At 42.8% G+C, this 13,505-nt stretch overlaps 1 protein-coding gene across 1 annotated transcript in view; it reads left to right on the forward strand.

The window, feature by feature from the left end:
• The first annotated feature begins 596 nt into the window (after window positions 1–596).
• MSN (moesin) overlaps window positions 597–13,505 on the forward strand; it is a 63,686-nt gene continuing 50,777 nt past the window's right edge. Inside the window, exon 1 of the mRNA XM_039222261.1 lies at window positions 597–799. Within this exon, the coding sequence (XP_039078192.1) occupies window positions 788–799 (12 nt within the window). The 5' untranslated portion in view covers window positions 597–787. The remainder of the gene's footprint in view (window positions 800–13,505) is intronic.

Consider the following 13,505-nt stretch of genomic DNA (forward strand, 5'->3'; position numbering starts at 1 on the left):
CAAGAATAGGGAGGAAACATGGGAAAAGGGATATATGAATGAAGTGTTGGAGGAGGTGAGGCAGTGTAGCCAAGAGAAGAGGAGTTTTGGTGAGGGGTTGTCATGCAATCTTCAGATCTTTAAGGAATTGTTAAGGACAGTAGAGGATTTGTGTGGCCACAGGGAGCAAAACTGAGATCCATAAGAGAAAAGGAGTTCTGCTACACACAAGGACTTTCTAAGAATCAGAGTTGTCTTGAGAGGGCATAGACAGCTTTGGTAGGTAGTGAGCTCCCCATTAGTAGAAATTTACAGTCAAGTGCTCTAAACCTCTGCTAAGATTAGTTACAAGGCCCGGCTCTGCTTGGGGGTGGGGCCAGATGGTCTGGATTCAAAGAGGTAGGGGCTGTGAAAGGGATTGGAGAAAGAGTGGGGCTGGGTCAGGGGTAGGAGTCCCCCTTGGAGCACCCAGACCCAGCCTGAGCCCCACGTGGCTGCTGTGACCAGGCTGGGCTGGGAGGGGCGGGGCGAGGCCAGAGGCCGGCAAGAAGGCGGGCGCAAGGGCGGGGAGCAGCGCGGAAGCCCAGCCACATAAAGAAGCGGACGACGCTACAGGGGCGGCTCTTTCCTGGGTGGGGTTTCTGAAGTCGTGGCCCGTTAGCAGGAAGCCCAGCAGTTGCCCTGACGCTAGCGAGGGACCCAATCCGAACCCCCAGTTCCCAGAGTACGTGCTGTGTGTACTGTGTGCTCAGCTCTGCCCGACAGCTCCTAGTGTAACTTCATCAACTCTGCCACTTTTGCAGCCACCATGCCTAAGACGGTGAGTACTGGGGATGTGCGCTGCCACCCTGGGGGCTCTAGCTGATTCTAGTAGCCCCTTGCTGCTGGCTAGAGGCTTGGCCAGCCATCTGCCCAGTCAGAACGCGCCGTCCGCCAAGGCCTGGGTTAGGGAGGGGCGAGAATGGAGTCCTGGTCTGGTGCGCTCTCGGGTGTGAGTGAGTGGGTGCCGGGCTAGAAGTGTGGACTGGGTGGGACCGGCCTCTTTCTCACATTCCAGTTTCTTGCGTGTGGGATGAGGCAGTAGGGAGGATTCCTTGGGAGCTCGAGGTCTCTTCTTGCCCCTGATGGGCTATGGGGGCAGGGGAAAGGAACACTTCCTCCAGTTCATGAATTGGCGCCTTTCTGGGGCAAAGCTGCCATGGTCCAGGAGGGGGCAGGGGAACTGAGTAGGAAGGAGGGGGTAGGGAGCTGCAATGGGCTGATCTCCCACCCCCACTCACCCTTCTCATAGCTTCCACTGGCGGCTCCAACTGTTTCTTACTAATAGGGGAAGAAAGAGTTGATGGAGGAGAGAGTTGTGGAGGGACACATCAGAAGCTGTTTGCTTTTAGGCAAGATCACTAATATTTAACTGGGCACCAGTCTGAGGAAAGGTCTTCTCTACTTCCTAGGGTAGAAGACTGGTTTCTTCCTCCTCTCCACCAACAAATCCTTGCCCTTTCCATTGCTTAATGGGTCTCTATCTCCCTTTATCTCCTCCAGACTTTTCTGTGATGTGTGGATTCTCCCCTGTGGGCCCCACCTTTCTAGAATGGTGGTAGCTTCTAGGATTTGGTCTCCACCCCGCTGGCTGTTATGAGAAGAGCAGAAGCCTCCTGGGATTGGGGCTTAGAGAGGCCGGATGCCCAGAAGGGAGGGGTTGGGGAGGGGTGTGCCTGAATAATAAGTCTTGCTTGCTTTTGTGCAAGTCATGCCAAAAAGCTACCAGAGCCCTTTTCTTATTCAGGAAGGCCTGGTGAGCACCCTGGCTTGAGTCTCTAAGGCCAAGCAGCTTGTTGTGCTTACAGACCCTTCTCCCTAGAGGACTGCCTGAGCTTGGTAGAGCTGAGATAGTGACTAGTAGCCTTAAGAAAGGCTGAGAGTCCCTGGAGGAAAGGAGTGGGGTGCCTGGTTCTTTGGGTATACGCTGAATTTAGTTGCCACGTTGCTGTATTCCAGCCTTTCTGTGAAGTCATTCTTGCCTTTCCAGAACTCTGTCCATCAGAAACACCAAATTTTCAACAAGTATGTCCTTTTACCTTCTCTCCTTTAAATTACTTGTGGTGGTTTTATGACATGAGGTTTTTCCACACTTTCTCCCCTCCCCCAACACACATACAGTGAGAGAGGATAGTTTTGAAAAGAGAAAGAGGAAAAAAACCCACTGTCTCTGCCATCACAGAGGATTATAAAGCTCCTTTCAGGAGTCTTTTCTTGGGTTTATCTTTCTGTGGGTGGTTTTACCTAAATACATGGGTGGATCTCTGGGAACAGCCTTTGCCCTATTACCTCTCTTCACTAGTGGCATATTTCATGGTCAGTTCTAAGATAGCTCACTTTCAAATGCAATTCAGTGGGCCTGGAAATTTTCTCAAAGTTGCCTTAACCATCCCATCTCAGTCAGAAGTGGCAAAGAAGGTAGTGTGGTGATCCTTTTCCTGGGTATGGAGAGAGACTGGAGAATGAGCTGTTTGAGGTCCAGCCTAGGGTACTGAACTTACCTGAATACTGAAGTAATTTTTATGCAGATTGACAGAAACTTGAATCAAATTGGAAGGAGAGGGCTGAATTTTGATAGCCTGAAAACTGTGGAGAATTTTCCATGTTGTTCTGCTATATCATACCTATTAAGATCATAGAATCTTGACCTAAAAGGGACCTCTGAGACTGTCTAGAACAATTTTCTCCCCCTCCCCACCCCACTATTTCTCTTTTTTTAACTAATGAAGATATTAATCTAAAAAAAAGAAAGCTACCTAAGGGCACATGACAGAACCAAGATTGGGGTCCAAGGTTTTTGATACTTATCCCATTGACCCTCTATTCTGACTCAATGATTGAGATCTTGATGTTACATCCCTTCTTCTGCCCAAAGCAATTTGCTCTCTGTTCTTAGGCCTTCCTGGTCCTCAGATAAAAGGAAGTGGATAATTTAGGCAAAGTAACATTGGCATTTGTGTGGTCTCCCAGTGAGAGCTTAGGGTTTCACAAGGTGCCTCCTGATCCTTTTGTTATTCTTCATCACAGTGCTGAGGCATCCAGCGGCTTACATTAGTTCATTGCATACCAACTAGTAACTTTAATGAAGGAAGAAATTCCCTGTTTTCTGCTCCTACTTCATTACTTACGCTATTAGGCTATTTCTGGAGTATGACAAATAGGGAAGGGTAGTGGAAAAATCAAATCTGTTCATTAATATGAAACATATCTGCAGTCTGTCCAGGGTTGGTTTCACTTTTACAGCCAATTGCCTCCTTTAGCTCAACTTCCATTACATCTGTTAAAACGTGCTCCTCTGTACCCTCTTCCTGCCAATTCTTGGATTCTGCTTCTAGTTACCAGTTTCCTAAGTCTGGTTTAGCAGCCAGAATGAAGAAGCTTATTAACTGCCATCTACACTTTATGCTGATAAGGCAGTTGTGGTAAAAAAAAGAAGTCCCCTTCCCTGCCCTCTTTAATTTTTTTTGGTCCCAAAGTCGTTGCGACTCCCTAAAAAGAGATAATTTTGAATTTTCAAGGTTTTCTTGAGTTTTTGGTTTGTTAGAGTTGAAAAGTTTCTTCACTACTGTCAAGTCTAACCGTTCTTATTGTATAGATGGCAAAACTGAGACCCACAGATAGGGAGGGCCTGACCTAGAATGAGCAAAGCCAGTAGCAAAGCCAGGACTTGAATCTAGGTCTTGAATAAGTCTTGATAAAACCTTTTTAATTTGCTGGATTTTTAGCCCTACCTCAATAGGTCAGGGTGATCAAGTGGTCATTGATGTGACCATCCATTTGAGCAGATGTAGAGTCCAGCTCCTTGAAATATATGAAGGGTTCTGGATTTGCATTCAGCTGAACTTTAACAGGGACTATGTGGACTATTTATTCTCTTGCCATTCCTAGCATTGCTTGAGCCACTCGAGTGGCACTAAAATGGTACTTCATGAATAGAAGGCAAAATCTCAGTTTTTCAACCATTGAACCAGCCCTGCCTACAGACTTCAGGGAAAGGCAAGGGATCAGAAAAGGAAGTTATACATGAGAGAGGGAAACTATTTGGATCCTGCATATCTCCACTTCTTTATTTCTCCAGTTTACCATTTGTGAAAGTATAGATGATAGAGCAGGAACTATCTTGGGGATTTCCTTTAAGCTTCTCCTTCAATAGTCCTCTGGACAGAGAGGGACTGGTGAGGCAAGAGGACCCTTGAAGGCAACAAATAATCTATACTTAGGCTTGGAGAGGGGAAGGTTGTTCTGTGAGAGGGTTGACAGAAGTGGTATTGACCACTAGTCTGCTAACTCTCCTATATTCTCTAGCTTCCCATAACAGTAGCTTTTTTTAAGGGTGTTAATTTTACTTTTCTCTTTTCCTCCTCTCAGCAGAGTGCTTCAATGGATGGTGAAGGGATATTTAGAGGTCATCTGAGTGAAACAAGTCAGGCAGAGGAGGACAGCTACCATATGTTTGCACATATAGGAGGATTAAGAGGAACTTAACGGAGGACCGTGGGGGAGAAGAAGGGAGGAAATAGTGGGGGAGAGGGAGAGAGGCAAACCATGAGAGACTCTTGAATGATGAGAACAAACTGAGGACTGATGGGTGTGGGGGGAGGGGAAGAGGGGTGATGGGCATGGAGGAGGGCACTTGTGGGGATGAGCACTGGATGTTATATGGAAACCAACTTGACAATAAACTATTAAAAAAATAGAGGTCATCTGGTCTATGTCCCTGACTCCAAATCCAGTTTTATCTGGATGAGATGAGATGACAGCTACATTTATTCTGAACTCTGTTCTAATAGTGTTGCTTGGCAACAGTCTGTCTAGGTTCTTTTGTATCTTCCTGGGAGTCCCCCTTACTTGAATTTCCAGACTGGAGATCTCCCCTCTGGGGAGAATATCTAGCTACCAACACCACCAGACTTTTAATGACTAAAGTTGCTGAAAATTGGCATTATTACAGGTTCGGAACAGTGTGTTTCTGATTCTTCAGAGATAGAATTGAATTTATCATGTACATCTTTTCCAATTCACAATCTTTTCCTACTGCTACCACAGCCTACTCTTCTGCCCTGAAAGAAAAACAACAACAGAATAGAAAGATGGTCTCCTTTGGGCCAGTTTAGAGGTCACATAGAGAGGTGGTCTTGTCATGATTGGCTGACTTTGATGTTCATCCTTCCCATTTCATGCTTGATAGAGCTAAAAAACAAAAAACAAAAAACAAAAACAAACAAACAAACAAACAAAAAAAAACTTTTCAATTCCAGGTTCTGATCTGTGGCATAGGAGTAGTCGCTTGAAGGGTAGCTCAGGACTCCATTGATTTGGAAAGTGGCAAATAACACTAACTGGAGAATTTTTCTTCTCTTTCCATGTAAGAAAAACATATTCCCTGTCCTCAGTAATGTGATTCAAATGAAGTGAATAGTTAGGCAAGTCCTTTATTCAGGCTCAGTCTTTCCAATTTGTCATGAGGGTACTGCATTAGTAATAAGTACACTCTAGGGACCTTTCCAGTACCAATGTCCTTGAGAGCCTTGATGATACAGCTTCAAGCCTCCCATTTGTATGTTTTTTTTTCTTCAGACACTTTTGTCCTCAAAATTTGAGTGCCTTATATATACCAGGCAGTGTACTAGGATTTGCTGAAAATACAAAGTTAGCAGCACTTGCTAAAATGTACCTGCTTGTCCCCTTACACCTCTGGGGTACTGTTTTATCATGGGTACTGAGTTCAGTGGAAAAATTTTAGCTTGGGAGTTGACTTGTTTCATTAGTAGCTCTGACAAGAACACTGGTATGAGTGTTCTTGGCTGCTTCTTCTTAAGTCTATGGAAGGGAAATTACTATGTCTTTCCTTATGGAGGAACAAGAAACCAAATGACACTATATTGTAAAGGCTGTGAGTTGACTGAATAGCCTCAGACAAACACTGAAAACTGCATGGGTTTCCTTCCCTTCTTCTCACTGGCTGCCAGTAGCATAAACTCCCTGTAGTTCTGCTGAAATGACAGGAAGCTGCTAGCTTATGTTTCAAATATACTTTCAACCTTATGAGTGTGGTAGTTAGATATTGGTAAACTTTGAGGAGCTGATGGGCATAAACCAACCTCCCAAGATATCTACCACCAATTTAAACCACAGAGCAAATGATCTGGTCTTAAACTTTTTAGTTTTATCTTTATGTTTTAGATGAGGACAGCACAGTCCAGAAAAGGGAAGTGATATGAGTGAACTGATAATAAGGCTGGGACTAAAACCCAAATTGCCTGGCCCCCATGTAGAGGAGGAACTTTTGTCTTCCTTCTAAATGGCACTTGGTGCAGGGTACTCAGTGTTTTCTACCTCTGTGCTGGGGTGACTTGACCATAGTATTATTATGGTCATGGGAAGAGCAAGTCCTTCTGAGTGTGTAGAACTGACCTCAGAGGTTACTTTATATGGAGATGATTCAGGCTCTGACAGTGCCTTTGGGACTTTTTGTAACACTTCCCAGGAAGGTAAATGTTTTTTGCTTTGTCTTCAAAGGGTGGTAGAAAACAGATGTGTGTGTGTTGAAGGGAGGTAAAGAGAGGAAACTAGCCACGTTTTCCTGCTTGAGATTGGGTCTCAACTGTACTAAGAGTCTTTATGGAATAAAGTTATTTCTTTTCTGTATTCATAGCTATAGGAGTCAGCCAGCTTGTTCAGGATCACATAAAGTTGGTAGTAGTATTGAAAGGAGGGCTTGGCTTTCTTGATTACCAAGGTAGTGAGCTCTCACTAGACTTGCCTATCTTGGAAGAACGACTCTTTTCACCAAGGGGTCATAGACTTCCAGAGAACTGGCTCTGTGGTGATTACATTAACAAGATGACTGCAGTGGAGTTCCCCTGAATAGTTTCTGCTATAGCAGATTTCAGTCAGTGGGTGACTCAGTTCTTCTAGGACCCCAGAATGACTTCTCTCTTCCTGCTCCCCCTTAACCCAAATCCATGCTTTCTCTTTGCCTTTTTAAATTTTGAGTTCTTACTTCTCTGTATCAGACTCAATCCTCAAGATTGGCCTGTTCCTTGAGATAGGGGAACATTATGGTATTTTCATTAGTACTTTGGTGGAAATATTTGCTGCTGTAGCAACCATTTGAATTCAGACTGGAATCTCCTGGCCTCAACTCTCACTACTCACCTCTAATTGTGAGTAGTGCCAAGCCTGGGGCAGGTAGATAGTCAAAAACAAAACAAAACAAAAAGACTTTTAAGGCCTTCACAGAAAGGTAGCATAGAGCGGTGGGGAAAAGCACAGACTCTAGAACCAGACTGCTTGGGCTCAAATCCCAGCTCTGTGACCAATTAGTTGTGTACCCTTGGGCAAGTTACTTAATTTCTGTGCCTCATTTTCTTCAACTGTAAAGTGAAGATAATAAGAATACCTATCTCATAGCGTGGTTTGAGGATTGAATGGGGCAATTCATGTAAAGTGCTTAGAACTGTGCCTAGCATCTAATAAATTAGATGCAAATGTCATTTATTATAATTACTTATGGAACTGAACTACTATATGTCCAACCCTGTGCTAGGTAAGATGGTAAGAAAGAATGCAGGCAGTTGTATTTTCACCATTTATTGAGTGGTTACTAGGTACTCTTTACTATAAGGGATACAAATAACTGAATTGAGTATATAGTTCTTGCATTTATAGATGTCTGGTTTATTAATTGGAGATTTAGGGCTAACTTAATTAAAAACATTTCGAGAAAAAGAAATACTTTACATGGCATTCTTAGGGATTTTGAGAAGAAGGTTTAATGAACAGAACTTTGAAGGAAGTGTATACTTGGGAGCAGTAGCTGTTCTGGGTGGGTGAGTAATGTGCTTTTGGTACATGGACATAAACCCTAGGCCAGTATTCTCTTGAAAGTGAGTTTGTCTAAAATGAAGGAAGCCTTGAGGTGCTAATTGTTTCACGGAGAACCACAGAGTACATGTGAGCATAGACCAAGTTACTCTTTCTAGGGCCAGTGACATCCAATAGTCCTGTCTCAAATGTTCTGAAGAGGTTTGTTTGGGAAGAACTAACTAAACCTTGGATTTTCTATTTTGGGTTAATTAACTGAAATAAATTTTATTGTCTTTGTTGCCCATGTAGGTATGTGAGAGACTTCTTCCTTCACATTTCCATATGAACTAAACCAAGGAACTACTTAGTAATTACTTTTTAGGCCAGCAACCTAAAAACAGCTTTCAGTTTTCCCAATGGATTTACTATGAGATAGGTATTTGGGAAAGATGGGAATGAGGAGAGAAATTTTTAGTGTGTGATTGGAATAGGTTGAGGAACATGTTATTTTCTGGCCAGGTCCCAGCTGCAGCATCTGGGCCTTAAACTTCAAGGAAAGACCTTTTGGGTGACTTTTAAAGCACAGTTCTTTGTGCCTGATGACAGAACCAGATATGATGCTCCGTTCAATGGACTTGTGGCATAAGGTAAGTATGGGTACAACTCCTAAGCCACAGGCGCATGCTTAATAATAATGTTTTGCTAGGTAAGTCCTATAATTGGTGACTTTAAAGGCCAAATATTCTTTCAGTGTCTGGTGACCCTTCTACTTTGTGGGAATTTGGTATTTTATGTGGCAGAGTATCACTCAGGGCCTAGTGAGAGAGAAAAGTTGAGATGTGGGCATTTGGTCTCAGAAAACAAGGTGTAATCCCAGGAAATCCTTTCCTGGATATGTATTTGGGAGGTGACAAGGGTCAGAACCTAATAGGGGGAACAATGCATACCTATCAGGCTTGGTCAGCATTTCCTTCCCTCTCTTTTAGTCTTAAAGTCCCTTAAATAACTGGAAAAGATCAGGATTTATTTTTCTTCAGTGTAGTGTGTTTAGATAAGATTCCCGATTTTGCTGTCTTGGTCTAATCTGACCCCTACCACTCCCTGCCACATCCCCAAACCCCTTGTCCTTTTTCAGACATATCAGCCTGAAGTTTGGATGAAGTACACCAAGAGGTAATCTTTGACTGTGGCTGACTATTCTGTGGAATGAAGGTGTAGGATAGGGGTTAAGGTAATAACCAATTTGAATGTCATCAGTTAAGCTGTACAAATCTTTGCTATCTTCAAGGGTTTTAAATGATCAAAACGCCTCTCTAAACATCCTTACTAATCTCTTGGGAGATTAATAATTCAGAAATTCCCTTGCTGAGAACAAAAGCCACTTAACCCGTTTGCCTTTGAAGTTTTCTTTTCTCTAACTTGAAACTATCAGCAATATCAGAAGTATGTAACCAGAATAGATCAAAGCTCCTTTCTCCAGGTTTCTTACTCTTCTTGGCACCTGGGCCATGGTATATCTAGCATATGCTTGGTGAGAACATCTGGTATTTTGCTTCACAATTACACTATACCTCTCTGCTGGTACTTGGAGAGCTGTTCCAGCAGAGCCTGAATTGAGCATGGGGAAAATCTCTTTTGGTTGTCTTTCTGTCTGCCATAGCCTGGGCATTTTCCTAATGTTGGGAGTTTGTCTCCTGGCCTTAGGCCAGTTGCCAGAGGAAACCAATGACTAAAAGCTTCCTCCCTCCAACGTCAGCTTTTGGAACTTTTCCTGATGATTCCCTACCAGTCAAGTATGCCTTATTTGGCTATTTTCTCCCCCCTAAAATGCCCTTTACCACCTCAGCTAGATCCCTGTTCTTTTTTTTTTTTTTTTTTTTTTTTTTTTTTTTTTTTTTTTTTTTTTTTTTTTTTTTTTTTTTTTTTTTTTTTTTTTTTTTTTTTTTTTTTTGGTACAGGGAACACCTTTCTCAAGTTTATATAGTGCTACCTGCAAACTTTTCTTTTTTCCTAGTATAGGACTTGCTTAGAGCTGGTGGTGAGGCTCTTTGATGGAGGTGGGAGAGAAGTAGGAGAGGAGAGAGAAAGATGGGAATGCTCTGGAATGACTGAGTTCTCCATTCTTCTTTCATTTCTCCCCCTTCTTTCTTATCTCTTCTTGCCCTCTTGACCCAGGATAGCCACCCCCCTCTTGCTTCTTACTTAGATCTCTAACAACCTAGAGATAGTCTTGGTTGACCTAAAAAGGCTCAGAGTGTGAGGGTGGACAGGGTGGTGCTGGGGCTTTCAGCATCTTAAACTATTCCTTTGGAGTAAGTAAAACCTTCCACTTGGTAAATTCTTTGTGTGTACCTTTTGTATGCCTTAACTTCTCACTTGTCTTTCCTGAATGGAATTGGTCCAATGTTTGTCTGCTTCTAATCCTCAGTCCTGAGCTGTCTAGCCCTAGGTTAGAAGAGCTGAACATTTTGACATTTAAAGCTTGAGGCACCTGTCTGGATGGTTTTTCTTAATGCGTTTTAATAGAAATGGTGCAGTGAAAAGAATAATGTACTTAATTGGGATATCCGGTTCTTTAGTCTCTGCCTATGTGACCTTGGGCAAGTAATTTCTATGGGCCTTAGCTTTAATATTGTAAAATGAGAACATTGGCTTTTTTTGTTATGATTTTTTTGTGCCCAGTCTTTAAGAAGATAATAAGGGATTCTTAGAAGGAGTATAATAGAACAGAGAGCAGCAACTATTTGGAGAAGTTACCCTTTCTTTACAATGGCATTGGGAACATTGTTTTCCCCCCAGCTATCTATGTGTAAGTAGCCCTCCTTATTTCAGTGAGTTCTGCTTAGAAGTATTGGATCCATCTACCACAAAGCTCACTGCAGGCATCTTGGCTTGGAGAGACAACTGTTGACTGAGTGCCTTGGGTGAGGCCTTGGAGTCCAGCCTTCAGACCATAATTGCTGGTTATTTTGGGTCATTGATGACTCCAGGAACAATAGGAGACCCTGAATTCAACAGTGTTCCAGCAGGGAAGGGGAAGATGAATAAATAAACCAAAACTGAATGCAAATGAGATTTAACTTCCTTTACCACCTTCCTCAACAACATAGCCTCCTTAGGCCTACAGAATTGCTTTTGGACAAGTCTTAAATTGCTAAGGTCCCCTTACTCTTCCTCTGTTTGAATCACTGATGTCTATGTTGCTCTTGGATGGGGAGAGCTAGGTGATATGGGCTTGGGTGGAACAAAGGCAAGGAATTTCTAGTGCCGGAGATTGCCACATGCCTAGTGTTAAGCCTTCAACTGATTTTGCACTTTGTGAATATGGCTTCCTTTGGTGTTAGTCTTATAGATTAAAGGAGGGTGATTTCTGAATTTCCTGTCAAGCCCTAATAGGTGATGGGGGCATAAGCAGGTTTCTAGAAATAATGTGCTCTTGGGTGGGTCTGTTTTCACCCATCTTCTTCCTATCTACTGACATTTTGTAGTTGTGAATCAAAGAGCCCAGGCTGTATTTCAGCCACCTATGATTTGGCCATGAATTTGATCTTCACCTGCCCTGAACCCCCTGGAGGGAGTGCATGATAGAAGTATTCTTTGTATCTGTGTCCTTCCTTTGGGAATAAGTTCCTAGGGAAGCCTTAGATGGGTAGAACTAGGCAGTGCTTTTGGGTAGAAGATTCTTCTCCAACATTGGGCTAGAATAGCCTCTGGGCCACATAAGAACTTGCTTCAGGGTGCAGCCACCTTGCTGGCAACCTTTCCTTCCTATGGGCCTCACATGTGTTGTTAAGGATTCCAGTTGAAGGTGGTATATTAGAATGACTGGTGGTGAGGGAGAGTAAGCAAGCAGGTGGATGAGTGAAAAGGGGAGAAGGAAAGAGGAGTCAAATGGAAGAGTAGTAGTTATTTTTATATTTCTCCTTTTTATAAAATTCAACATGGCATCATATGACGACATTTAGTAAATAGAAGGAGAAATCTTCCATAAATCCACCATTTTCATAGAGCAATTATTATTTATGTATATTTCTTGTCATAGCTCATATATGCATTATAATTTTCCATGGTGTAGTCATAGTGTACATAGTGTACTACATAATAGTAGTGTACTACTTCTTTTTTTTATTTTTAAAGTTTATTTATTTATTTTTGAGAAAGAAAGAGAGAGAGAACAAGTGGGGGAGGGGCAAAGAAAGAGAGGGAGAGAGAGAATCCCAAGCAGGCTCTGCACTGTCAACATGGAGCTCGATGTGGGGCTCGAACTTACAAACCATGAGATCATGGCCTGAGCCAAGACCAAGAGTTGGACGCTCAACTGACTGAGCCACCCAGGTGCCCTGAAAAAGTCCTATTTCTTTATTCTTACTTAACATATTACTAAAAGCTTAGTTAACTCTGTTTAGTTTTTAAAATGAGCACTTTAATGGCTTTATAAAATTCCATCCAATGACTGTGCCATAATTTACCATTAATCTTACAGGAGTCATTTAGATTACTCCCAGCATTTGCCAGTATTTATAACACTGCCATAAATACGAAGAAGAGAAAATCTAAACACCTTAGCATGGTATAGAGAGGGATCGCTTTGATACCTGGCTTCATCCTAGCTCACTTTCCAGACATAGCTCCCCACATGTATGCTATAGTGTGGCTTTGTAGGATCAAAGTTTTCCAAGTAAGCCATACCTTTTATATCTTTCAGCTCTAGCATGTGTTTTCTTTCAGTTTGAAATGTCAAGTGTGTCTTCTTCACCTCTTTCCACTTTATGCCACCCCCACTGGAAGCTTTCTTTAATACTCCTATGTAGTATTATTGCACCATCTTCTGTATGCTGACTGTATTTCCCTTGTAGGAATTTCTGTTACGATATTTGCCACATGGTATTGCATGGTCACAGACTTTCTCCTTCAGTGGACTTGAAAGTTTATAATTCCCCTTGCCTCAAGAAGGGGCTCTTGTTCAGGTGGAGGTGGTTAGGGAAGGGTAGGTCTTTGAAGAATGCGTAGTCAGTGACAGACATGGAGGGGGAGAAGCAGCAGTAATGTATGCAAGAGATTCAACAGTGTTGGATTAGCACCTGGTGGGATATACTGAGCATTAGTAATAGAGAAAATATACTCTGGACTAGGGAAAGTGGCATTAGCATCTTTATGGATGAGAGGCACCTGAGAGTCTTCTTGGCCTTGGCCCACCAGTGCAAACTTCCTAAATCATTTCAGATATCAGTTTCCTATCTGTAGTATGGAAAGAATAGTAACACCCTACTTCTTAGGGTTATGATAAACATTCAGGCACTATGCATCTGAAAGTCCTCTGAGAGGTGTGGAGCACAAGGGAGGGAAGGTAGGCCCAGGACTAGTCAGAATTTTTCTAGTTGTCCTATTAATTTTCTTTCATATGTGCGTTCCCTATTAAGCCTCTAAGACCAGAATGCCAGATGCTATAGTTTCCCTGAGCAATTCCCACAGCTTGGTGCTTTAGTGGAAGGTTTGCAAATAAGTCCCATCTCCCTGCTCACCTGAGCAGCATGGCTTCAGGTAGCCTCTTTACAGCCTTACTCAAAAATGGCCCCAAATGGCTAGAAAGGGAAGTAGCACCTTCTCCCCTCTGCTATTTAGCATCAAATGAATGATACTTCAGTAGAAGGTTTCCTAACATCCCTTCAGCTGGAGGA

The sequence above is a fragment of the Hyaena hyaena genome, unplaced genomic scaffold (genome assembly GCF_003009895.1).
Source record: "Hyaena hyaena isolate Hyena2069 unplaced genomic scaffold, ASM300989v1 scaffold_1091, whole genome shotgun sequence".
Classification (NCBI taxonomy): domain Eukaryota; kingdom Metazoa; phylum Chordata; class Mammalia; order Carnivora; family Hyaenidae; genus Hyaena; species Hyaena hyaena.